Here is a 24,936-nt window from a genome sequence, read left to right as displayed (position 1 = left end):
TGACGAAAAGGGGAAACAAGACTGGGTCCCGGCCACAACTTCAGCTGAGGAACTTGGCACGGCCAGCTTGGGACCCAGGACCCTAACGGTACTGGTAGGGTGGGGACACCTTTGTGCTGAAAACCTTAGCACCTCCATCTGAGGCTTATTCAAGGGGGAGAGACTCGGTTGTGGCAGGTGGGAGGAGTCCTAGCCCCAAGGAGATTAGGATTCAAAGGTGAAGTGAGGTGCTGGGAGGTGGTCTCCAGCCAGTATGGGGCTGGCTCCTCCATGCCTGCCGAATTGAGATGGGAGTTAATAATGCCCTACACTTAAACTCTGAGTTTACTATATGCGAGGTGCTGTTTTCAGCACTTTAGTTTGTTTTTGTTTTTGTATTTTTTAAGGAGTTTCATTCTTGTTGCCCAGGCTGTAGTGCAATGGCACGATCTTAGCTCACTGTAGCCTCCACTTTCCAGGTTCAAGCAATTCTCCTGTCTCAGCCTCCCAAGTAGCTGGGATTTACAGGCATGTGCTACCACGCCCGGCTAATTTTGTATTTTTAATAGAGACAGCGTTTCATCATGTAGACCAGGCTGGTTTTGAACTACTGACCTCAGTTGATCCACCCACCTGGGCCTCCCAAAGTGTTGGGATTACAGGCGTGAGCCACTGCGCCCGGCGGCCAGTTTTTTTGGTTTTGTTTTTAGAGATGAAGTCTTGCTGTGTTGCCCAGGCTGGTCTGTAATTCGTGGCTCAAGCAATCCTCCCACTTTGGCCTCCCTAGTAGCAGGGACTACAGACGGGAGCCACTGCACTTGGCAAAGTGCTGTGCTGTTTTTTTTTGTAGAGACGGGGTTTCATTTTGTTGTCCAGGCTGATCTCTCGAACTCCTGGGCTCAAGTGATCCTCCTGTCTTGGCCTCCCAAAGTGTTGGGATTAGAGGCATGAGCCACCACACCCAGCCCCTGCTTTACTTCTAATAACGGTTCTAATTCTCCACAATAACCCTATGAGACAGGTGCTATTATTGTCTCATTTTAGGGATGGAAAAGGGAGGGTGGGTGGGTGGGTGAGGAAATGGCAGAGGTGGGATATGCATTCTTGCAATCTAGATCCGCAGCCCTCTCTCTTAGTCCCCTTGTGGCTTTGTGGGCTTCTCTGATAACCGGCTCAGTTGGGGGATGAGGGCTGGGGGTAGATTCCCGGCTTCCGAAGAGGCGTGAGAATTCTGTTCCCCCACATCACCGCGTCCTTTCTTCTGCCCGATTTCCCCGGAAAGTGTAGCAGAGGCGCTGTGTTTGGAAGTCCCGCTATCACGGCCCCCCAGATGGGGCCTGGACGATGCCTCCTGACGGCCTTGCTGCTTCTGGCCCTGGCGCCACCGCCGGAAGCCTCCCAGTACTGCGGCCGCCTTGAATACTGGAACCCAGACAACAAGTGCTGCAGCAGCTGCCTGCAGCGCTTCGGGCCGCCCCCCTGCCCGGGTGAGAATCCGAGACCGAGCCTTGCTTTGGCGGAGCTTGCAGGTGATAGGGAGCGGGGAAGGGGCGAGGTCTGTGGGCTACTGGCCAGGGAGGCTTGCTTAGGGGTCTTAGCGGTGGGCCTTATGCAGATCAGACAGGGATGGCAGGCAGAGCCTGTGCAGATAGTGCAGGCTACTGTAGGGCAACAGCGAAGGGATATGGCTGGAGAGGCGGGATAGGGACCGCGTGGAAGTGGTGGGCTTTATGTAGAGAAACCGGGAGTGGGCGGAGCTTCGTGCAGAGCAGGCGGGGGGTGAAAACGCGAGCCCGGAGAAAAGTGACAAGAGCGGGACGCACGCTGATAGGCTGGAAGCGTCCTGGAGGGGCGGGGCACGCTGGGATAGGGCGAAGGGAGAGGGCGTTGCCTGCGCAGGGGCGGGCTAGGCGGCCGCACTGGAGCGCAGCTTTCCCGCTAGACTATGAGTTCCGGGAAAACTGCGGACTCAATGACCACGGCGATTTCGTAACGCCCCCGTTCCGAGAGTGTTCTTCTGGGCAGTGCAACCCCGACGGCGCGGAGCTATGTAGCCCCTGCGGCGGCGGAGCCGTGACCCCCACTCCCGCCGCGGGCGGGGGCAGAACCCCGTGGCGCTGCAGAGAGGTGCGGATGGGACTCCCGGCCGGGCAAGGGCGTGCCGGAGGTGGGGGGCCTAGATGTAGGGAGCCGGCGTAGCCCCACGTAAGGGGTGGGGCCGTGGTTTCGGGAGGTGGCTGGCCTGCAGGGGTCGGGAGGTCCTAGGTTAAGATAGTTGGGCTGGGCGCGGTGGCTCACGCCTGTAATCCCAGCACTTTGGGAGGCCGAGGCGGGCGGATCACGAGGTCAGGAAATCGAGACCATCCTGGCTAACACGGTGAAACCCCGTCTCTATTAAAAATACAAAAAATTAGCCGAGCGAGGTGGCGGGCGCCTGCAGTCCCAGCTACTCGGGAGGCTGAGGCAGGAGAATGGCGTGAACCCGGGAGGCGGAGCCTGCAGTGAGCCGAAATCGCGCCACTGCACTCCAGCCTGGGCGACAGCGAGACTCCGTCTCAAAAAAAAAAAAAAAAAAAAAAGGTAGTTGGGCCTTGCGGGGCCCAACTACCTTATCAGATACCATATCAGATGGGATGTGGCCCCATTAAAGGATATAAAGTTGGGAGGTTTGGGAGCGGGCAGGAGTGGAGTGTGGCCTCCAGCTTTACTCCAACCCGTTATCCCCAGAGGCCGGTCCCTGCCAAGGGGCACTGCCCCCTCACACCTGGAAACCCAGGCGCCCCTAGCTTCCAGGAGCGCAGCTCACCAGCAAGTTCCATTGCCTGGAGGACCCCTGAGCCTGTCCCTCAGCAGGCCTTGCCGAATTTCCTTCCGCTCTTGGTGCTGGTCCTGCTCCTGACCTTGGCGGTGACAGCGATCCTCCTGTTTATTCTGCTCTGGCACCTCTGCCGGCCCAAGGAGAAAGCCGACCCCTATCCCTATCCTGGCTTGGTCTGCGGAGTCCCCAACACCCACACCCCTTCCTCCTCGCATCTGTCCTCCCCAGGCGCCCTGGAGACAGGCGACACATGGAAGGAGGCCTCTCTACTTCCACTCCTGAGCAGGGGTTAGTCCTGGAGGAGCCCCGGGGCAGGGAAGGTGGACTGGACGCCCACTCTTCCTCCCCTTTACCCTTCCCCTCTTTCTTCCAGAACTGCCCAGTCTGGCGTCACAGCCCCTGTCTCGCCTCCTGGATGAGCTGGAGGTGCTGGAAGAGCTGATTGTGCTGCTGGACCCTGAGCCTGGGCCAGGTGGGGGCATGGCGCATGGCACTACTCGACACCTGGCCGCCAGATATGGGCTGCCTGCTGCCTGGTCCACCTTTGCCTATTCGCTGAGGCCGAGTCGCTCGCCGCTGCGGGCTCTGATTGAGATGGTGGTGGCAAGGGAGCCCTCTGCCTCTCTGGGCCAGCTCGGCACACACCTCGCCCAGCTAGGGCGGGCAGACGCATTGCGGGTGCTGTCCAAGCTTGGCTCATCTGGGGTTTGCTGGGCTTAACACTCAATAAAGAACTTTGCTGACTCCTAAGCCCAGTATACAATTAGCACTGAAGTACTTCTTGAAGTACAATCCTAATTGAGCAAAGACCCAACAGATATCCTCACTGCTCTTCGCCCTAGAAGGGCCTATTCCAACATACACACAGGGCCACATGTGGGAGGGCTGACCCCAGGTGCCTCTGGGCCACCAGAATCCCCTCTGGGAAACAACCCTGCTACAGACATTTGCTGTGTTGTGTTGTTCTGAAGCCCTAACAAACCCCACGACTGACTTCTAATTCTGAATGATGGCCTCACCTACCTGATGAGGCTGATGAACTTCCTTGGGTCATGATGGGTGGGTGTGTAGAAGTGGGGTTCCTACCTGCCCCCATAGCCTACAAATGGGAATACCACCTCTCCAAACATTGACAGACTTTATTGTGGGGGGGTTCCCACCTGGGACCCCACCTCTTAAATAAAAAAGTGCATAGAAAAGAAGGGATTTAGAAACCTTTGTACAATATCTACATCCTGGGCCCCCAGGGCAGAAAGGGGGCGATTGCTGGGTGGGCTGGAGGGGTGGAGGCAGGGCCCTTGATGCCTGCATGCCCACATCCACCCTGAACATGAGGGTGGGGGTGAGATGCTCTGGGAGGGGCTAGGGAGCCCCCAGGCTAGGGGCAAGATGGCAGCGACGGCAGCAGGAGGTGTGAGGGGTCGTGGTGGGTGGCCACGGCCTCAGTTAAGGAACCGACGGCAGCGCTTGGCGCCACAGTTGCAGGGCAGCTTGTTGCTGGCATCCTCGATGGGGAACTTGTAGTCGTAGGTGAGCTCCTCACCACGCAGGATGCGGCGCAGGGCGAAGATAACAATGTGTTTCTGGCCTTCCACGTGGATGACCCGAGAGAAGCAGTTGGGCTCACAGGAGTGGTTGATGAAGCGGGCGGCATTGCCATGCATTGTGGCGTCCACTACATCAAAGTCATCCATGCGGAACATATAGCACCCGATGCCCTGCAGGGATGAGGTGGGGAGATCAGGTGCTCTGTCCCCGTGGACAGGCTCGCTTCACCCACTGTCTTCCCACAGCCACTGGGAGCCCACCTTCCCATCGTAGAACTTCTCCCGCTTGTCAGTGAGCACCGAGCGGATGACGATGCCAGAGTACTCGATGACCATCTCCCCCGCGTCAATGTTGCGCTTACAGAACAGGCCTCGCCCGTGGATGGCTGATCTGCAGGGCAGGACGAACAGGGAACTCAGGGGGGAGGGGGACAGAAACCAGACAGTACCCCCTACCCAGTGCACCTGTCCGTCCACCCAAGGGGCATCCTCCCCCCCAACCCCACTCACCTGTAGACACCCACAGCTTCTTTGGATGTCTTCTTAAGGTGACGAAAGCGCATGGCCATGGGCAGCTCCAGGCTGGTGGCACGTCTGGTGAGGGACAGCAGTGTCACCCAGGCTGGTGCTCAGAATGACCTCTCTCACCCCTGCTCACTAAGACCCTCCCAGACCACCACCTGCCCCCCAGCTCACACTCCATACCTGGTTGACCTGAGCTGCACCTCATCCTCCTCCTCGTCACAGGTGGCCCCCTCAGGGAGCACTCGGTGCTGGGAGGCCAGGAAGTTGAACATGTCAAAGGTGCACTTCCTGCAGGTGGCAGCAGGGGAAGGAGGAATATACTATTGAAGACAGAGCTAACAGGGAAATGGGTGGGGTTCATTCTTCTGATGTCAGCTCTAGAAAGAACGCTTTTTAAAATTTTTATTTTAGAGAGGGGGTTTTGCCATGTTGCCCACGCTGGTCTCGAACTCCTGGGCTCATGCGATCTTCCTGCCTCGGCCTCCCAAAGTGGCGGGATTACAGGCGTGAGCCACCGAGTCTGGCTAACTCTAGAAATAACTCTTGAAGTGACCTAGTGTCTCCTCCCCAGGCCTCAGTTTTCAATCTCTACAGTTAACTCCCACCCTCAAGAGCTCTCATAGGGGTGCCCTGACCCAGGCATCACACCCTAGACCTCTCACCGGAGATAGACCTCTGCCCGAGCAGCCCCGTGGGGATTCAGGGGCGGCTCTTCCTGGCCCTCTCCCTGCTGGTGGTAACGGAACTTATAGTGCTGGCAACGCTGGGCTCCAGGAAGCTGCTCGGCCAGGAAGATGACAGCATCATGGTGGATGCCCAGGAGTCTTGCCCCACTCATTCCTGAGGAGAGATGTTGAGGACACACCTGTCATGTGGAAGGCCCATGGTGCCCTCAGGGAGACATCCAGCTCCCCGCCCCCTGTGGGGCCCACCCCTTACCACTAAAGGAGAGATGTCTGAGTCGGGCATGCCCTCGGGCCTCTTGCACTTTCTCGATCAGAGTTCTCCATGCCCCTGGGGAGACAGCAGAGCCAGAGCTGAGTCAGGATGGTGTTTTATGGACACTCTCCCTCCTGCCACTGCACCACCCCCACTCACCCTCCAAGCTCTCTGCCTCCACGCTGAACCCATCCTCACTGCTGATCTCGAAGCGCAGATGTGGGCCAGTCCGTTTCGGGGCCTGGTTCTCTTTATCATCTGGGGATGGAGGCTCTTCCTCAGAGCTCGAAGCCTCACCTGGTCCCAAGAAGCAGGTTGGAGTGAAGATCACCCTTCCCGGACTCAAAAGCCCCTGAGCCCCGCTGTGCTCCCAGCAGACACCACTCTCTCCACCCCTAGGCGCAGACACAGATACTAGGGTCTAATGGCCCTCCTTCTGCTCCAGTTACCCAGTGAGCCCTGCAGAATGGACATTTCTTCCCCTAAGGAGCCTGCGGCTCCTCTTCTGCAGGACTTCTCGGGTACAAGAGCATTCCACAGAGGCTTGGGGCCTTTTGGCTCTGCAGGACACACCTATGGCTCACTCAAACCCAGTATACCATACATCCCATCTACCTGTCATTATTCTGTTTCTCACACAAAATTTAAAATACCAGAGAATTGTATTTTGCACATCTATTTTTTTTAGATGCAGCAATTTCTGTAACTGCTACAAATATAAAATTATCATTTTGTGAGACAGAGTCTCGTTCTGTCGCCCAGGCTGGAATGCAATGGCGCGATTTTGGCTCACTGCAACCTCTGCCTCTCAGATTCAAGCAATTCTCCTGCCTCAGTCTCCCGAGTAGCTGAGATTAAAGGCGCCCACCACCATGCCTGGCTAATTTTTGTATTTTCAGTACAGATGGGGTTTCACCATGATGGCCAGGCTGACCTCAGGTGATCCGCCTGCCTCAGCCTCCCGAAGTGCTGGGATTACAGGCGTGAGCCACTGTGCCCAGCTACAAATCTATTATTATATAGGCTCAAATGCACAGAGCCAAGTACACTGTATGTTATGAGCTATTTAGGGGATTTCTCGAGGGTTAACAGATTAAACAGGGCAGACAGACGTGCTGACGTAGATGTGGATGTGAAGAAGGGGGCTGGGGGTTGGGACAATGCTGGGCTTGAACACCTGGAAGGATAAAACATCCATGGACTGAGACAGCGAAGGCAAAAGAAGAAGGGGTTTGGCGTGCGGGTGGAGGGCCCAGTTTGGGACACGCTGACTTTGAGAAGCCTCTGAGAAACCTCCCCCTGCAACCTGCTGGTGGAGGTGGTGGGCAGGCAGCAGGACGGGATGGAGGAGGCCACAGCTCAGGGACAGGGTCTAGGCTGGAGAGAGCAATGTGGAGACAATCAGAACACAGACGGGAGGACAGCCACCAAGCAGGAAGGGAGCCCTTGGGAGTGAGCATACAGAGAAGTCAAGGCCAGGGCCCCGGGACACATCTAGACTGACAGCTGTGGGCAAGGAGGCAAGACCAGAGGTGAGAGCAGGAGCAGCCTTGGAAGCCGGGAAGACAATGCTTCACGGCAGGAGGGATCCACTGCACCAAACACTGCTGCTGCTCAAGCAGGTGTGGGCTGGGGACTGACCATTGGGGGTTGGGGGCACAAAAGCTTGAGTGGAACAGGCTTTAGGAGAGGCAAAACCCACATGGCCACACTCTCCCGATGTCACCTCTCCAGACCACCCTGCCCCACCTCCCCTGCCCCAAGGGAGACTCTAAAGCAACACTCCTGCCGTGTTATTCCTGTCCTCTCCAGGCCTCAGTGCCCCAGAGTCCACCTCTGACAACTTCTTCCCCGTGTCCCCCAACCCTCACCTCCACTGTTTCCCGAACACGGCAGGACTGACCACAGGAACCCTGGCAGGTGCTCTCACTGCTCGCTTTCTCAGCGCCCACTCTAACCTGCCCTTGCTAACCTGTCTGTGTCCTGCACCAAAATGTGGTCTGATCCCTGAGGACAGGGACCTCCCAAGGCCACTGCCATATTCTCATGTCATCTCTGAGACATAAGCAGCCTCTGAGTTAAGCACTCTCAATCCATGTCACTCTGCTTCCCCACTCAGCAACTGAGCTCTGTGTCATGAGAAAATCCAAACATCTGGACAGGATTGGGCCATCACAAAATCCCAGCCTCAGGCTGCTCAACCACCAGCTTACCTGGCCGCAGCCACTTCCCCAGCCACTGCCTTCAGGGACCAACAGAAAACTCCACCACTCCACCGCCAGCTTCAAGAAGTCCATCAGCCAAGCCTCCTCCAGGGGCCTCCACCCCGCGTATTACAGTTTCTGCATAAACACCTGCTTCCCCTCCTCTCCTTTACCTCAGAGGTCACCAGTTCAAAACCAGCCACCAGGCCTCTTCCCACTGCCTTTTCCATCCCAGCCCGCCCTTCCCCGCCATCCATGGCTCCGCTGTCTCGGCCCTCACACCAAGCATCTCCACGCTGCTAGCCCACCTCCTGCTCCTGATCCTTAGCCGAACTCTGGCCAAGTGCCTGGGCTGTTTTGCCTTCCTCAACCATGGTCTCAATTCTGGACTCTGACACAACACCCCACCCTGTGCCACCTGCTCTCACTGGACACCAACCCTAGACTCCACAGGCCCGGCAGTCTCTGTGGCAGCTGAGATGTGACGACTCCCTTCCCTGGGCCTCTGGGACGCCACTCTTCTGATCTTCCCACTGTCCCTGACCCTCATCTGGGTGCTAGCTGGGCTGCATTCTCTCTGGATGATCCTAGAACTTCACCTTTGGCTACTCTAGGAAGCTAACTCTTAGCTCCTGGCAGGCTAGGCTCTGAGGCCCTCCCCTAGGCTCTTGGGCATGCTGGACAAAGACCCTTAAGAGGATCCCACGAAGAGGCGAAATGTCATTTCCATGTCTGTTTCTCCCACAAGGCCAGAGGCTCCCCAAGGTCATCTCTAACTCTAGCACCGAGCCTCAGGCTTGGCCCCCGGGAGTAGATACTGGTTTTCAAAGAGGACTGATTTTGCATCTGTGAGTCACCCAGCTGAGCCAAGCACAGGCAAGGAGGGAGAGGGCAAGGCCGGTCCCTACCTGAATAGTGGTGCCACTGGGACTCAAGCAGCAGATCTGGGGGACCATCGGGGACCTGGGGAGGACCAACTTCCGGAAGTGGCAGCAAAGGGGACCGTTCCTGGAGAGGCCTGCGAGAAGAGACCTGTCAGGAAGGGGAAGGACAGAGGTCCCAGACCCTCCAGGGAGAGGGGCCTGGCCACTCACCCAGGACTTTCTTCCCCAGCGGGCTCCCCAGGCCGATCCAGGTCAAGGACCCCGCGCACTGTGGGGGTTTTCATCCTCACACGGCTAAACCTGGGAGGGCGAGCCCAAGAAGGATGAGCCGCATCTCCCACCCATCCGCCCCCTTGCCTGCTCTACCAGCCTCAGCACCCGCACTCACCCGCCACTGCCAAGCCCCGGAACCTGGGGGGTATCCTCTGAGGCCTCTCCATCTTCATCCAGCCGGGGGGCTTTGTATGGGGGAGGTGCTGGCGGGGACCGGCTGGAGAAAGTGGACACCCTCTTGACGCGGATGGCCTGGCGGGGTGGGCTGGCTGGCCCACTGCTGAGCACCAGCGTCAGGGGAGGGGGCGGCGGGGGTGGGGCAGGGCGGACCACCCCGACCACAGGCAGCACGCCGAGGAGGGGGCCTGGGGGCAGAGTCCAGGAGGTGGGAGCAGTGGGGGAAATGGTGGGGGGCAAAGGTGGCTGCTTCACTGGGGGTGGGACAGGCTCACCCTCCCCAGCCATCTTCACAAATACTTGCCCCAGCTTGTTGACAAGGATGATTTTGGATGTGGCGGGTTTGGGGGGCTCAGGGGCAGGGCCAAGGCTTAACACCCGGACCCCCGGGGCCCCTGGGAGCCAGGCAAATGTGCGGGTGGGGTCAGCTGGGCTGACAGACAGGCCTTGGGGGGGCTGGCTGCCATTAGCCAGGGGAGGCGCTGGGGGAAGCGACTCCTCTCTAGGGCCAGCACCTCCATCCCCAGGTCCCCCTAGGTTCTTCAACACAAAATCCACAATTTCCGATGGCAGGTCCTCAGGAGGCCGGGCCCTGTCCCCTGCAGCCCCAAGGACCCCTGCCCGGACTACTCCTGGCCCCGAAGGAGGAGTGCCCTGGCCCCGAGGCTGCTGCACCGCCTCGGCCTCGCTGTCAGTGCCGTCGTCCACGCCGTCCAGCTGTTCAATGCGGGGGGCTCCAGGGGTGGCGCTGGGGGCCAGACCAGGGGCGGACACCACAGTCACAGGGAAGTGGATGTAGCGGGAGGTGGGGCTGGACTCCTCCTCGGAGCTGTCCCCTGGGCCCCCGTGGCTGCTCCCCATGGCCCCAGCGGCTACAATCTCTTCCTGGAAGGGCTCAGTCCCCAGCAGGCTGGCCGCGAAGTCCAGGTCAGCAGCACTCAGTCCTGACACCACCTCCATGTCCTCGAAGTCTGGGCCCAGGTCTTCAGGGGGTGGTGGAGATGGGGCCGGGCCAGGGGGAGCCAGCTCCCCTGAGGTAGGTGTGAGGGCTGTGACTGAGGTAGGAGGGGGCACCCTGAGCTGAGGGGAGGTTTTTAGAGGAGGGGAGGCCCGCCGTGATGCAGGCGGCCTGGGGGCCAAAGGGCTAGGACGACGGGAACGTCTGGGGGGAGCTGGGAAGTCCGGGTCTCCCACTGTGGGGATGTGGTGGGTCAGTGAAGATGGACTTCCTGTGGGGGGAGGGTCGGTGTTACCAGCAGCTCCCACCTCCCCGGCTCCACCCCCAACCCCCACATGCCCGGTGCTCACCAGGGGAGGGCAGGGGGCCAAAGGAGACACCCCCCAAGGGCCTCCGGGATGGCGAGTAGTTGGGCACTTTGATTCGAGCCCCCGAGAAAGAACGGGGGGCTGGAGGGGCGCTGCCTGAATCTGGCCGCAGTGGAGGGTCCAGGTTCTGAATGGGCGAGTGGCGCTCAGGAGCTCCAGGGACAAGAACATCTGTGTCCAGTGGGGGGTCCTCACCACCTGGGGGCTCTGAAGAGGTGAGAAACGGCACTGGGGTGGTAGGGGCTCTGCGCCAAAGCCTGCCCACATGCCCTCGTCCTGAGCCACTATGCCTCCCAGGCCCCCGACCCTGACCCAGTCACAACAGGCCCCAGTTTCCAGTGACCATCCAGGCCAAGCCCACCGTGGAGTCGGCAAAACTTGCACACACCTGGGCCACGGGGCCTTCAGGGCCTCTCCCCACTCATTCCTTGCCATCCCCTCTTTGCCTCTGCTGCAGGCTTTGCACGCCATGGGGAAATGCCCTCCCTCCAGCACGGCCTGTCCTACCACTTTCTTACCTGCCTGGTGCATCCCTGCCACATCAGATGCTCCCGCCTGCCCCGGCCCGGCAGCTCTCCATTATCTGGCTCCACCCAACCTCTGCAAACTGATCTCCCTCCTCCACCCAAAACTCCCTGGTTTCCGACGGGATGGGTGTACCCTCCTCCTCTGTCCAATTCTTGTCATGCTCCAACCTGGAATAAAGCCCTTCCTACCATCCAAATCTCTTCCGCCTCCTGCTCTGCCCACAACAACCTCTCTCCCATCTCCAAGCCCATTCTTTGCCCTGTGCCATCCAGCTCTCAGCCACATCCCACCGCCAGAGTGGCTGTAAGGGGGCTGGTTTGGGAGCTGAGCAGATCCAGTTCCAATTCCAGCTTCCCTACCATGTTACTGTGTTCAGCCACTGTCCCCGTCAAGGTGTAGTATGGCAACACTGGAGAGCACTACATGAGCACAGAGCCCCAAGTTAGGGAGCTGTAAGCGCTCTGCTCCCTGCAGTCGTCCAAAAGCTGGTACCCCCCTCAAGTAGGCAGCGTGCCGCTCTCCCCACCTCACTTCCCATGAAAAGCCGGGCACAGCCCCTGGCACATAAGGCATGCCAGTAAGCGAGCTGCCATTACAGCAACTGAAGCAAGAGCAAGCCTCCTGGACTTTCCAAAAGGGAGCGGGGAACAGAGATCTGTAGGTTTTGTTTAGGGAGAGCGGTATTCAGGAAGAAGACAGAGCCAAAGCCACACCTGAGGAAGGGGCGGGGCTGTGCACAATGGTCTGGTTCTCCTCTGCAGCCTCCAGGTGAGCTGGCTCTTCCCTTGGCCCCCATGGCCGATACTCCAGAATTCGGCACCGATACCAGCAGCGCCTCCGAGCATCCACTGTGCTCCAGTACAGACGGGAGCACCTGGCGTGTGGGACAAGACGGTTAGGATGCTTGGGAAATGGGATCCAGCTATGGAGTCCCCTGGCCCCACGGATCACCCCGACCGCTCACTGGTAGCCAATGGGGAAGAGCCGTCCCTCGCAGTCCGAGAGATCAGACAGAGTACCCAGGGAGTCAATGCGGATGGAGCCTGTGGTGCAAAGCGGAGGTCAGGAGAGGCAGGCAGGACAGGGCAGGAGGACAGGGTGGAGAGCAGGCAGCTTACCAATGAGCACATTAATGGCATCGGGTTCAAGCCCCGTCAAGAACTTCCGCTTGAAGTTGATGCCCTCGAAGTCCACATAGACTCGGCGGAGAACATCAAAACCATCGGGGTTCACGATTTCCTGGAAGAGGGGGTGGCAAAGTGAGGTGGCTGCATTGGTGGGGAAGGTGGATGCCAGAGATAACTCTATAGGCGAAGTCTGAGCAGTCAGGGGCTTGGCCTAAAGGCCTCTGGGAAAACAGATGAGGAGACACTGAGAGGCAGTAGGGCCAGGCCTGGGGGCCACGGGGGTCCCTAAGTGAACAGGAAGAGAGGTGGGGAAGGAGCTGTGTGCCCCACAGTTCTGGCCCACCTTGCCATCCAGGAGATCAGTGTGTTTCTGGCAGAAGACTTTCTTGTCGTCCTGGAAGATGCAGTAGCTGGCCCGGGCACACATGAAGTGGAAGTTGCTGAGGCAGGAGGACAGGCAGCAGCCCACCGTGGCGCCAGGCTTCAGGCAGAGCTCGCAGCGCTGCGTAGGGGAGGGTGGCTCAGGGGAGAAGCCAGGGCTGGGGCTGGGCGCCAGGCACCACTGTCACTGAGTCTGCATGGGTCCTTGTCTAGCCTGGCACCTGGCACGGCCAAGGCTCTCCCCAGGCACAGCCTCTCCCCAGCCGCATCCAGGCCCAGGTGCAGCCTCTCCCCAGCTGCATCCAAGCCCAGGTGCACACCAAACTCTCTCTCGTTCTTTGAAGCGAGAATGACAACTAATGCTTGCTGATGGCATTAGTGTGATCGTCTTTGTCACACAGTTTTCAGGCAGAGGTTGTATTATTTTCATTCTCACAGATACTCCCGCAGTGGAAATCTCTACCATCCCAACGCCCGAGAGTGCTTGAGGTCTCTCTGTACCTGGCCCAGGCACCACTCTGAGGAGTGGGGGAATTCTAACCTCATGGGGATGTAGTGAGAGCTCAACGCCACCCAGCATGGAAAGCATGCAGCCCAGGTTCAATCAACGGGCACTCTTCTCACTTTTAGACTCCCACACTTCAGGCCCAGATTACGGCCAGAGGGCCCACATAGGAAAAAGCTGCCATCAGCACCAACGTCCCAGGGCAACCAAGAGACCTCGGCCTGGCAGTGAAAGGATGCCAGGTAGGGAATGTGAAGTAAGAGCTGTCTGCACCGGAGGAGGCCTCCCCGAGAGCCAGAGGGCTGCCCACCTCTCTGGGCCCACGCCCTCACCATCTGCCTCCCTCGGGCCACAGCAGCATGCACATTCTTGAGGGAGCCGTCGTTTTCCTCGAAGACTTCCGCCGACCAGATGGCACAGTTGACGTGTGTCCACTCGTTCTGCCCGATGTACAAGAGCCGCCCTGCCTCCTGGGGCAGGAGAGGAGTGGCATGACGTGGGGGGCCAGGGAACAGGCCCCACAACCTGGCACGTCACACAGCAGCCCTCACCTTGGAGTCTGCATCCCCGTATTTGAGGCAGAGTGCACACTGACGGGGGTCCTCCAGGTGTGAGAAGGCAGCCGGATCCTTGCCCTGGAATGCTGGAGAGGAAATGTGAAGGGAGGTCTAAGAATCAGCACCCAGAGCCAGGCCACCAACACAGGGCCCTGGCTTCTGGCCCCCCACTTCCCAGTACCTGCTGACGGATCCCCTGGAGGCTGCCCTGATTCTGGGGTCTCTGGTTCCTGCTGTCTCCACTGCGCATAGACATGATCCAGGGATGGGGGCAACACCGCATTGGGAAGGACTCCGCTGTGGACAGGCAGGGTTAGCAGCTGATGTGCCCAGCAAGGGCAGCTGAACGGGGGCCCATCCACAAACCAGCCTGAACTCGCCATGACACCCGCTACTCCCTCTCTATGTGGAATTTCTCTCAGTCCACCAAATAAGCCAGGCCCTCTTGTGCCACCTTGGACATATGAAATGCTGCTCCTCATGCCTGGAATACTCTTCCTCCTCAGCTCTGCTCCGATGTCATCTCTTTCAGGAAGCCTTCACTGACACCTCGGCTCCAGCAGGTACCCCCTCCGGGCCCCCACCGCCCCCTGGTATTCTCCATCACTGCCCTGACCATCTGGGTCTTCAGTGCCTGCCTGGCTCCACAATGAGCTCTTTAAGCAGAGCCCAATCTGACTCGCTCACTGCTTTGTCCCCAGCATTGCCCTGCGCGAAGCAGAAACAAAGCTTTGCTAGTCTAGAACCACCAGGGAATCTCACCCGGGTTCTACCACCCTCCTCTCCAGCTCTGCTCCAGACCCTATCTCTGCTCATCTCTTCTCAGCCCAGCGTGGCCCCTGCATGCCCTGGCCTTGCCCTCACTCCCCGGCTTCCCTCCTGCTACCCAGCCTTGCTCACTTTGGCAGCCGGGTACTCCGTCGCCAATACTTGGGGTCGTGGGCGTCGAACCAGCCGAACGCAGATTCTAGCAGCTGGGGAGTGGGTTAACAGGATGAGAAGAGCCGGCTTCCCCAGCAGAGCTGGCAAGGGCAGGGTCTGAAGGTCCCACTCCCCCACCCCACAAGCGTCCCCGGAAGAGCCCACCTTCAGCAGGAGCCCCTTCATCTGGCCTCCAGCCCGGCGCTCCGGGGTCTCTCCCTCCTCCGAGTGCCGCATGAGGATGCCCACCATGTCCTCCATGAAGCTGTGCTGTAAGCGGGTTTGTCAGAGACTGAGTCCCCTCTGTGCAACCCCAGCCCTCTCCTCCTGCCACCCACCTGCTCCTCCTGGTGTATCACTCACCACAGACTTGTAGTGGCCATCCTCGAAGCGCTGACTCACAGCTTGCAGGCTGCAGGGTCCTGGGTGCAGTTGCTTCCCATCCAGCCCACACTGCAAAGCGGGGAAGTTAGCAGGGCTGAGGGTGGGCCTGGCCCCGGCCCATCCTGCCTCCAGGGCCCTCCAGACCTGGGTGCAGAGCAGCAGTGGGCCCGCCACCTTGGAGCTCAGCAGGCCCTGGAGCACCTGGCGCAGGCCCCCCTGGAGGGCCCCGCTGAGAGCCTCTCGCCAGCGAGGCTGCGCTGCCCCAGCACATGGTCCGCAGGTGTACAGCACCGAGTCTGGCAGTCCTGAAAGGATCTCATAGTCTTCATCTAGGATAGCCAAGTGGGAAAGGGAAAAGTGGTTTCAGAGGATGTGAGGGCTCCCAGCAGCCCCTAGGCCAGCAAAGACCCTTAGCCCACCAGTCCTCTTGGGGCCTGTGGTGGGGGTAGGGGTCCCCACAGGGTTGAGGCTGCAGCCCGGGTGCTCCACTGACTCACCTGAGAGCCCCTCGCACTTGGCATGCACCCAGTGATCACACTGAGCGCACTGCATCATCTTGCTCTCATAGTCGTTGTCTTCATAGCAGCGTGTGCAGATCGGGCAGTAGTTTCCTAGAGGAAGGGAAGAGAAGGAGTCAGAGGTGCTGGAGCTCCCACTCAGCCCTAAGCGTCTCTGTTCAGGGATTAGCAGTATCTTAGCTGCCTCCGTTATGCCCGTTTTGGGCCCCTACCAGTCTCTAAAAGCTCCTTGAGGATGAGGCTTTTTTTTTTTTTTGAGACAGAGTCTTGCTCTGTCACCCAGGCTGGAGTGCAGTGGCAAGATCTCCGCTCACTGCAACCTCTGCCTCCTGGGTTCAAGTGATTCTCCTGCCTCAGACTCCCGAGTAGCTGAGATTACAGGTGTCCGCCATCATGCCTGGCTAATTTTTGTATTTGCAGTACAGATGGGGTTTCACACCATGTTGGCCAGGCTGATCTCGAACTCTTCACCTCAGGTGATCCACCTGCCTCGGCCTTCCAAAGTGTTAGGATTACAGGCTTGAGCCACTGTGCTTGGCCTTAGGATGAGGCCTCTTTTCAGACTCTGCAGAACACGGGGCCTTGCTAACGTGCTGCCTGAATAAGGCTTCCAAACTGCTCAGTGGAGACGTGAGGTTCCAGGAAGTACCTCAGACACCAAGATAGTGGGGTCCCACGCCTTCCACTCCCACCACCCTCAGAGGGGCTATGTGTCCGTTTTACATACTGGATGGACTCCTGTGGAAGAGTTCCCTGAGTTGAAGAAATAGTCCCATAACTAGAAGGTGGAAAGCCATGAGAAAAGAGGGTCTGTGCTGAAGCCTGTAAAAGAGCCTGGCCATTCCCCCGTGGCCCCCAGCATCCAGTTCCCCTGCCCGGTCCCCACCTTTCTCATATAGCTGGGTGCACCTGGGGCAGAGGCTGTAATCTCCAGACCACTCGACGTCCCAGTTCTTGCCTGGAGTTGCCCCACAGCTCTTACAGCGCACACAGGCTGAACAGATCTGGGGGAGCAGGGCGATGTTAGGGGAAAGCCAGGCACTGGACTGGAGCAACATGAGCGGGAGACGGGTGAGGAGGAATTGGGGATATGCAGGAAGTAGGCAAGGAGGGATGGGTAAGAGGAGAAAACACGCAGGACAGACACGGAGGACGAACATGAGGTGGGCAGGAGAGGACATCAGGCTACAGCAGGGGATTCTGAGCCCATGGAACGTGAGATTCATAAGCCCCTAAAACCACTCCATACAAATTCTGAATATAAATCTGACCTATGTGAAATTTTTGAAGAAAAAATATTACTAATCAAATTCTTAAGAGGAGCCCCAACCCCTGCTCCTCCTGAGAGCCCCAGCCTAGAGCAAGTTTGGGGGTGGTGGTGATACTCATTAGAGACAAAGCAAGGGGGTAAACCTCATCTCTCACCCAGTGGCGCCGTTTGCGTGTGGCCCGCGTTGGATAGCTGGGCCCCAGACAGGCCGGGTGGTAAGCATGGCGGCAGCGCTCGCACTCCAGGAGGTGCTGTTGGATGTGGAGACAGAGATGGAGAAACCTGCTGGCACAGGGAGGCCCTCACCTTCAGGCCTCCACCCACCCTGGCCGGCCCTTGGGCCCAAACCTTGGATCCACGGCCTTTGCGTCCACAGACATGGCAGAATTTGCAGCGACGGCAGCACCAGGTGTCGTGATGCTGGGGCAGGGGCCGCTCGGCCTCCTCCAGGCAGAATGGGTGGAATGGGTCACAGCAGACTTGGCAGAACACCAGCTAGGGACAGGGTAGGGGAGTGAATGATGGGCACAGCATGAGGCCAGAGGGCCAAGGGATGAGACTCAGCTGAGAGGGCCCAAGGAATCAGGCCATGGGGACTGACAGAGATCTGGGGGTCTGTGAAGAAAGGCGGAGATCTAACCTCGTGGAGTCCTTTGCTGGCACACAGCAAGCACACCATCGGGGGGCCCCCTGGCACAGAGGTGAGCACGCTCAGGCCCCCCATCAGCCACACGTTCTCTAAATCACAATCCTCCTGGGGGAAGAGAGGATGAAGGATCAGAGGGCCACCAGGCATACAAGGCAGACCCACCTGGCTTCTCGATGACACAGTCATTGAGGTTCTTCCAACCAGAGGCTCTGTGACTCGCCCCACTCAATGCCATACCTTAAAATCCACACGGACACGGTGCACACCATCGGGAGACTTCTGCTTTCCAGTCCAGCCATTGGGAAAAGAAGCAAAGGGGCCAGGGGCCAAAGCATCCTGGGGAGGGAAGGTGGGGGAGTTCAGAGCTGCCAGTCTGGCTGCGATGCAGACTCCTCTCCTCACCGCCCTTCCCCCAGCCTACTGGACCCAGACCCTGATCCAGACCCCTTTGCTTTCCAGACAGGCAAGGCCCGCCTCATCCCTCAGGGCCTGTCCTCTCGTGTGGACACACCACGACACTCTGGTGTGTCTGTCACTCTGACTTGCCAGGTAGCTCCTGGAGGGAAGGGGCTCTCGGAGCGGGCCGTGCTGACCTTGTCCAGGCGCCTTCGGGCCTTGAGCTGCAACACAGGCTGCAGGGTGGGTTTGCGGGGCCGGCTCTGCTCCTCAGGTTCTGGCAGTGGCAGCTCTAGGCAAGACACAATGAGCAGTGAGGTCACTCCCCTTCCATGCCCCTCTTCTTCTACAACCCCAAATGTTACCTGGATTCCCAGAGCCTTCTTTAACTAACCAAGACCTGCCAAGACGATTCTTTTTCTTGTTTTTTGAGGCAGGGTCTCGCTCTGTTGCCCAGACTGGAATGCAGTAGCGTGACCCATAGCCCACCGCAGCCTTGAACTCCCAGGCTCAGACGATCCTCCTGCCTCAGTCTCCTGAGTAGCTGAGACCACAGATGTGTGCCACCACATACAACTAACTTTTGCTTTTATAGGGATGGGGTCCCACTATGTTGCCCAGGCTGGTCTTGAACTCCTGGGCTCAAGTGATCCTCCCACCTTGGCCTCCCAAAAGCGCTGGGATTACAAGTGTGAGCCACTGCACCAGGCCTAGGATGACCCTTAAGTCTCACTCACTAGGCTCACTGAGAACCTCATAGGCCAGTTCTGTACATCCACCTAAAAACTGCCTCCTCCTCTGCCCTCAGCCACCTTCTCTATCAGACTGACAGAGCCCTGGGTCTGGGTGCCTTGTCCCTCCTACACAAAAGACACAAGACTAAATACACGATCAACAGGGAAAGCATTAAGCAGTTCGCACCATTTTCTCGGGGGGTCCGACGCCGAGGAGCAGGGGGGCCCCCGGGCTCCGAGTCATCCGAATCCTCGAAGATATCATAGGAGGGTCGCTGTTTGACGCAGCGCCGGGCTGACTTGCGCTGCAGGAGGGAGTCCTGCTCCTCGGGCCCTGGGGGGGCCACCACCTCCTCCCGGGGCCCCCCAGCTCCCGCCCCCCGGCGTGGGCCTGGAGGACCAGGGGAGGCCTCAGGAGATTCATCGGAATCCCAGGGCAACAGCGTCTTCACTATCGTCCGGCCTGCGGGAACAGGGGACTTAGTAGGATTTGAGCTCAGCCAGGGACACGGGACACTGGACACTGGGAGAGAAGCCAGAAAGCAGCAGGGCAGGGAATGAACGCGGGAGCTATGAAAGCACACAACGGAGAAGACAGAGAGGGTGAGCTGCAAGGGAGGAGAGCAAAGAAACACAGCTCCCTCCACAGCACAAACTCTAACATGGTTTTGAGAAGAAATGCTCCTTAAAGCTCGTCACCTTTTTTAGCCAGTCGTTCCATCTTCCGAGCCTCTATTTTGTCACACTTCCGGTATCTGGGGAGGGGAGCAGCACGTCACCAGGGTAGGGGACTGGTGGTCTAGGGGAAGAGAGGAAGCTCTCCACAAGAATGCCAACCCCACTGCTCTGGCCAGGCAGAAGAGGAGCAAGGCAGGAAGCCTAGGGGACCAACAACCACGGGAACGAGGCCACGCCCCAGCTACTCACACACAGCACTGCTTCTTGGTGTTGGGGCCCCCAAACTTGGGCTTGTCTAGGCAGTTGACACATGACCCACAGTCCTGCACACGTAGGCAGCCCCGACAGTGTCCACATCGAGCCATCCGCATCTTCTTGCCGTGATGGGAGGGCAGTGAGCGCCGGGGTGTGTGGGCCAGGGTCCCTCCAGACCCTGTGGGCTCTGATTCTCCCCCAGGGCCTGCTGCCTCCACCTTTCCCCGCCGGGACCGTGACGGGACACTCTCAGTCTCAGACGCCGATGATGTATCTATTGCAGCAGGCAGGGAGGAGGGGATGGAGCCACAAAGCCACCAGGCTTCTACCTCACTTCCCTGCTTTCCCACAATCTGGCTCTTGCTTTCTCACAGCGCCTGGTTCCTGGTGCCCCCAAACGAAGTTGCTCTAGGACCTAGCACTCCAGCCCACTTGCCACCTAACCCCTGAGCACCTGACTTGGCTCCCTCTCTCCTAGGCTCTTAGTGCATGTCACCCAAGTGTGGGGTCATCCCCAAACCTGACATGGCTGTCCAGTCTCCCCACCTACCCTCTGTGGCGAGGTCCTGCCGATCCCGGAGAGGGAGGGCACTGAGGCGAGGGACATCTTCGGGAACCATGGCCCGGGCCTGACCCAGGGCCACAGCAGCATGACGGCACACGTGTTTGATGCGGGGACCTTGCACAGGGGACTCGGGACCCTGGGGGAGAAATAGGAGTGTGTGTGGGCAGCTTGCGCTCCCGCAGCCCTGCTCCTCCCACCAGTCTTCTTCAGGGCCCTCCTCCCGATGCATACTGAGGGCCGCTCTCTCTTAGCTTCCACCGACTCATCTTCAGACCGGACAGGGCCTCTGTCGGAGATCTGCTTGACAGCCCCGGCCACCTCCTCCATCTGCCCTCCAGGGCTCAGCTGGCAGGGAATAAACAGGGTCAGGGGCTGGACAGTGAAGAAAGACAGGGACAGGGAGCTGGGTGTGGTGGCTGATGCCTGTAATCTCAGCACTTTGGGAGGCCGAGACGGGCAGATCACGAGGTCAGGAGTTCAAGACCAGCCTGGCCAATGTGGTGAAACCCTGTCTCTACTAAAAATACAAAAATTAGCCAGGCGTGGTGATGGGCACCTGTAGTCCCAGCTACTCGAGAGACTGAGGCAGGAGAATCTCTTGAACCCGGGAGGCGAAGGCTGCAGTGAGCCGAGATCACGCCACTGCACTCCAGCCTGGACAAAGTGAGACTCGGTCTCAAAAAAAAAAAAAAAAAAGAAAGATAGGGACAGGAAACTAGCACAGAGAAGGGCCAGGGCTGGGGAGGAACAAAGGAAGGTGAGGGATCACGAAAGGCGAGATCTGAGGGTTCCCCGCAATGCTGGAAAGTGTCCAGGGAGGCGGGAGGTTAGGGGGCTGCAAAGAATGGAGGCTGGATGGCTGGGTGTGCTGCTGGGCCCAGGGACCACACTCACCGGCATGGAAGCTGCCACCTTCTGCTGCTGCTGCTGGTCGATCTTGAATAGCTGCACTTTGGCTCTCTTGAGGAGGCTGAACATCTTCTCCTCCACCCCAGACAGCGGCAAGGAACCCAGGCCCGGAATCCGGGCTTTTTCCAGGGGAGGCATCTGCCGTGGTGATGGCGGTGGCTGCAGCTGTGGCTGTGGTGGCGGTAGCGCCTGGGGCAGGAGCTGGGTTTGCAAGGCCTGCAGGGGCTGCAGTAGCTGAGCCTGTGTCTGTGGCCCGTTGCTCAGAGCTGGAGCCCCGTGAGGGGACACCTCGGCCTTAACAGGAGTGGCGACCACAGGGGCGAATCGAGGCAGGCTGAGGTGGTTGGTGCGGCCCACTGCCCGAGGCTCAGGCTCAGCTGGAGAGTCATCGGCAGGAGGAGGCTCTGGCTCAGGGGCTTCAGGAGCCCCAAGAGGAGGAGGAGTAAGCACCGATTCGTAGATCTTCAGGTGGGCTTCGCTTGGGGTAAACTGAGGGGCCCGAAGGAGTAGGGGCCTCCGGGAGGAGGTGGCAGGAGCAGGGGGTGGGGAGGGGGCCGGGGGAGGTGGAGGGGCTGGGGGAGGAGGGGGCAGCTCCCGGGTCAGTGAGGTCCAGCGAAATGTGGGTTCCCTTAGGATGGACCGTCTCTTCTCAGGGAGTGGGACTGGGGTAGATGGAGGAGTTGGGGCACGTGGTGGAGAGGGGACTGGTGCTGGCTCCTGGGGAACAGGTGGGGAGGTGGTGATGGGAGGTCGCAGGACAGGTGAGACCTCCACTTTTGGGGGTTTGGGGGGGTCTTCATCCATAAATCGCCGGGGTGTCTTGATGACACGGGAGGAGCGGGCACTCACCACAGGCATAATAAACTGCCGGATATTCTTCAGGAAGGTGGTGCTTTTGGGGGCCACGGTGGGACTGTCTTCCGGAGGGCCTCCCGTGGCGGTGCTGGGGGTTGGAGTGGGAGGAGAGGTGCCCTCTGGCCCTGCCCGAGCAGCTTCCCGCTCCGCCCGCTGGCTGGGAGTCAGGGGAGGCCGACCCCTCTTCCTGGAGCACGTAGCTGGGACCACAGGAGGCGGGGATTCTTCCTGCTCCTCTTGGGCAGGAGGCAGTGGAGGGGATGGTAGAGGTGGTGGGGACACTGGGGGTGGTGGTGGAGGGCAGAGTGGGGGTGGAGGAGATGTCGAAGGGGGTGGGAGGGGTGGAGGAGGTGAAGGGGCTGGAGGAGTCAGAGGTGGTGGTGGCAGCTTTGCCTCTTCCTTTTCTGCGGCTGGCATCATCTCCTCAGCTACAGCTCTTTCTTCCTTCTCTTCTCCCTCCTCCTCGTCTTTTTCTTCTTCTTTCTTCTCTTCTCCCTCGTCATCCAGCTTCTGTTCCTGCTTTTTCCAGCAAGGGCTCCCTCCCTGTCCAGATCCAACTCTTCTTTGGGGGGCATCCTGCCAACTTTCCTCATGTTGACCTTGACCCTGACCTGATTCGAGTCCCAAGGACAATTGTCCCATCTTTACTTTTTTGGCCCTTGAAACAAACTTGATCACAAAGGGGAGCCCACCACCTCGGCCGCGGCCCCTGCCTCCACGGCCTCCGCGGCTTGACTGTCCTCCACGCCTGGGGGTTCCAGGTCCTGGACCGGGCCCCTCCTTGCACTTCCAGCTGCCAGTCTGGTGTTTCACTGGAACCACAGGAGGTGGGGGCTCAGGTTTGGGGATTGTCACAGCTGCTTCTGCCACCACTACTGCTTGCTGCTTCCTCCTGCAGGGGCCTGCTGGCCGTCCTGGGGGCCGTCCCCGAGACCGCCGGGGGGTTGAGGGCTCACATGCCCGGTTCCGGGGTGCTGGGGGTGCCTGGGCCCGCCGGAGAAGTTCAGTCAGTGCCTGCACCATCCGTTCTGTGCCTTCCTCACCCCGTTTCCGGGCAGGGGTCTTTGGGGGGGTAGGAGCCACATCTGCTAGGCGAGGAGGAGGAAGGGGGGTCGTCTTATGCTTGCGACCCCGACCTCGGGGCGCTCGACCTAAAAGGAGAATAGTTGTGGGAAGATGGATCAAGCCAGCCCTGCAGACAGAGAAAGGCGCTCCAGGAGGGCAGGGACTAAGTCTTGCTTGTGTGTTTCCCCCGCTGCCCAGACTAGCTTGGACTCTGAACACAGAACACATTCGGCAACTGACAGAGGCTAGTTGAACAGGGAAGAGCTGACACGAAGGGCGAGGATTAATTCCTGTGACACTACAGAGGTGGAGTTCCCCCGTCACTCACCTCGCTGGGATCGCAGCGCAGAGCGCAGGGAACTGGGGGCCACATCTTCATCTGAATGAAAACCCTGAAACTCCTGATTTAGGGGACCAGGGGTGGAGGGGAGAAACAGCAGTCAGTGCCAAAGCCCTCGTTCCACCTGAGGTATCGAGGAATATCCCCAGTTCCCACTTAGCATACCCCTGCCTATTTAAAAAGAACGAAAACGACTCAAAGGTCATGGGTAGTGGAAGACAGGGTCTCTCCCTAGGGATGGAGGCGCCAGGTATTTCGAACTCCGATCCCCAGTGCCGGACCACACCAGCACAGCCAAAGCCATGGTTCACTGGCCCAGGAGAGAAGACGACAGGGTCTCCTCAGGAAAGGCAGCAGGCTCCATACTCAGATTCCTTCAAAGTCCAACTCAGACCAAAGTGGGACCTCCACTGACACCCTTTCGGGCCACAATTTATTTCTGAATTAAGTTGGGAACAGGGACTCGCAAGTGGAGGGGCGGGGAGGGCATCAGATGGCTTTCGTACAGGCTCCACTGCGAGCCCTCAAATTGTTATTAACCGTCCAGGGTAACGCAACCCACACCTTCCTGCCTGTTCTGAAAGGCTGGGGGAGAAATCCTGAGCTGAGCTCTGACCTGCTAGAGTGCCCAGTCCCGGCCTTCATCCCACTTCTGTTCAACCCGAGCCCCAAGAGAAAGCCCTTCACCACTCCACCTGAGATGCCAAGAGGAACTGGGGCCCTGGAGAAACCAGGAGGTTGCGAGGCCCGGCGGGGCGGCCCACAGGTAAGAGCCCAGACAGCTCCAACCCGTCTGCCAAGGCCACGCTGCCGCTGTCAACCACGACTGGCTGGGCATGCAGTCCCCACTGCCTCCTTGCCCAAACCTCCACCGCCCTAGCTTTGCCAGCTGCCGAAAAGGATCGGCCCAAGACACTTCAGCGGGACCGACATCGGGCGCGAGTGCCCAGCTGCAGCCGGGGCTTCTCTACCCACTTCCAGAGGCCCTTTCCCCCGGAAGCTGCATGCAGCCGCTCTCCCTCCGTGCCCCGTCTCTCCGAAGGAACCCTAAGGACCCGGCCTGCCCACGCCGCCCCCGGGGCAACCCAGACCCCTGGAAGCCCCGGCCTCCGCCCCACCCGGCGCCGGGGACGCCTCCGACCGCCTCACCTCCTCGTCGGATTCCCCGTCACTGCTCTCCTCCTCCGGCACGCAGCCTCGACTCGGGCCCCAGCCCCGGCCCCGACCCCGGCCCCGGCCCCGCTGGACCCGCGGGCCGGCCCACAGGCGGCGGAGCCGGCGCAGGCCCCGGCGGAGCCCCAGCAAACGGAGCAGGGCCGTGTCCTCCCCGGGCTCGGCTCCGCCCGGCCCCGTCGCGCCACCGCCGCGCCGCAGAGCTACCCGCACTCTTTCGGCCCCGTTGCCCCGTCCGCCGCGGCCCCCGCCCCCGCCGGCGCCCCGCGGCCGGCCCGGGAAGCGGCCCCGCGCGGAGCCAGGCCCGGGGCAACTGCCGCCGCCCGCCGCCGCCGCCATCTTGGCACCGTGAGAGGGGCCGGGGAGGCGGGGGGAGGGGCGGCCCGTGCGCAGGGCCGGGGGGAGGGGAGAGAGCGGGGGCGGGGCGGGGCGGCCGCGGCGCACGACAACAACC

General features: G+C 59.7%; 2 protein-coding genes across 9 annotated transcripts; one reads left to right on the top strand and one right to left on the bottom strand.

Annotated features, from left to right (window-relative positions):
• The first annotated feature begins 31 nt into the window (after positions 1-31).
• IGFLR1 (IGF like family receptor 1) lies at positions 32-3,996 on the top strand. Of its 6 annotated transcripts, none has more exons than XM_032170554.2 (5): positions 32-88; positions 1,267-1,466; positions 1,922-2,106; positions 2,707-3,085; positions 3,171-3,996. In XM_032170554.2, exons 2-5 carry the CDS (start codon positions 1,310-1,312, stop codon positions 3,515-3,517), a joined length of 1,068 nt encoding a protein of 355 aa, XP_032026445.1. In that variant the 5' UTR covers positions 32-88; positions 1,267-1,309; the 3' UTR covers positions 3,518-3,996. The 6 variants fall into 6 exon arrangements, with proteins under 6 accessions (XP_032026445.1, XP_032026449.1, XP_032026450.1 ...); XM_032170555.2 differs by having other exon boundaries at positions 52-88; positions 1,262-1,466; positions 3,171-3,889; XM_032170561.2 differs by having other exon boundaries at positions 52-88; positions 1,262-1,466; positions 3,026-3,085; positions 3,171-3,252.
• On the bottom strand, positions 3,918-24,838 carry KMT2B (lysine methyltransferase 2B). 3 transcript variants are annotated; one of them, XM_032170552.2, is made up of 37 exons: positions 24,459-24,838; positions 23,298-23,370; positions 21,035-23,055; positions 20,372-20,485; positions 20,126-20,276; positions 19,570-19,849; positions 19,342-19,397; positions 18,830-19,105; positions 18,106-18,200; positions 17,750-17,848; positions 17,504-17,617; positions 17,212-17,358; positions 17,019-17,114; positions 16,480-16,597; positions 15,573-15,686; positions 15,220-15,404; positions 15,055-15,144; positions 14,857-14,961; positions 14,671-14,744; positions 13,952-14,067; positions 13,765-13,856; positions 13,546-13,683; positions 12,671-12,829; positions 12,319-12,439; positions 12,165-12,243; positions 11,914-12,074; positions 10,655-10,879; positions 9,285-10,575; positions 9,107-9,196; positions 8,921-9,030; positions 5,968-6,105; positions 5,809-5,883; positions 5,532-5,709; positions 5,050-5,157; positions 4,855-4,938; positions 4,606-4,735; positions 3,918-4,515 (listed from the first exon to the last, which is right to left on the bottom strand). In XM_032170552.2, exons 1-37 carry the CDS (start codon positions 24,819-24,821, stop codon positions 4,240-4,242), a joined length of 8,142 nt encoding a protein of 2,713 aa, XP_032026443.1. In that variant the 5' UTR covers positions 24,822-24,838; the 3' UTR covers positions 3,918-4,239. The 3 variants fall into 3 exon arrangements, with proteins under 3 accessions (XP_032026443.1, XP_058281334.1, XP_058281333.1); XM_058425351.1 differs by having other exon boundaries at positions 3,977-4,515; positions 20,372-20,512; XM_058425350.1 differs by having other exon boundaries at positions 3,977-4,515; positions 18,830-19,165.
• Between the last annotated feature and the right edge of the window lie 98 nt (positions 24,839-24,936).

The sequence above is a fragment of the Hylobates moloch genome, unplaced genomic scaffold (genome assembly GCF_009828535.3).
Source record: "Hylobates moloch isolate HMO894 unplaced genomic scaffold, HMol_V3 SCAFFOLD_12, whole genome shotgun sequence".
Taxonomy (NCBI): Eukaryota; Metazoa; Chordata; class Mammalia; order Primates; family Hylobatidae; genus Hylobates; species Hylobates moloch.
Note: the sequence above shows the minus strand (reverse complement) of the source record. Positions and strands in the feature narration are given on the sequence as shown.

What these genes read in the sequence shown, in the direction of transcription:
- IGFLR1 (XM_032170554.2), top strand. Translation starts at nt 1,310, where the DNA reads ATGGGGCCTGGACGATGCCTCCTGACGGCCTTGCTGCTTCTGGCCCTG. An exon ending in CGGGCCGCCCCCCTGCCCGG is followed by an intron (nt 1,467 to 1,921) that starts GTGAGAATCCGA and finishes CTTTCCCGCTAG; the next exon opens with ACTATGAGTTCCGGGAAAAC. An exon ending in CCCCGTGGCGCTGCAGAGAG is followed by an intron (nt 2,107 to 2,706) that starts GTGCGGATGGGA and finishes CGTTATCCCCAG; the next exon opens with AGGCCGGTCCCTGCCAAGGG.
- KMT2B (XM_058425350.1), bottom strand. Translation starts at nt 24,821, where the DNA reads ATGGCGGCGGCGGCGGGCGGCGGCAGTTGCCCCGGGCCTGGCTCCGCG. An exon ending in AGGTGGCAGCTTCCATGCCG is followed by an intron (nt 20,486 to 21,034) that starts GTGAGTGTGGTC and finishes ATTCCCTGCCAG; the next exon opens with CTGAGCCCTGGAGGGCAGAT. An exon ending in CCGGGGCTTGGCAGTGGCGG is followed by an intron (nt 9,197 to 9,284) that starts GTGAGTGCGGGT and finishes TCGCCCTCCCAG; the next exon opens with GTTTAGCCGTGTGAGGATGA.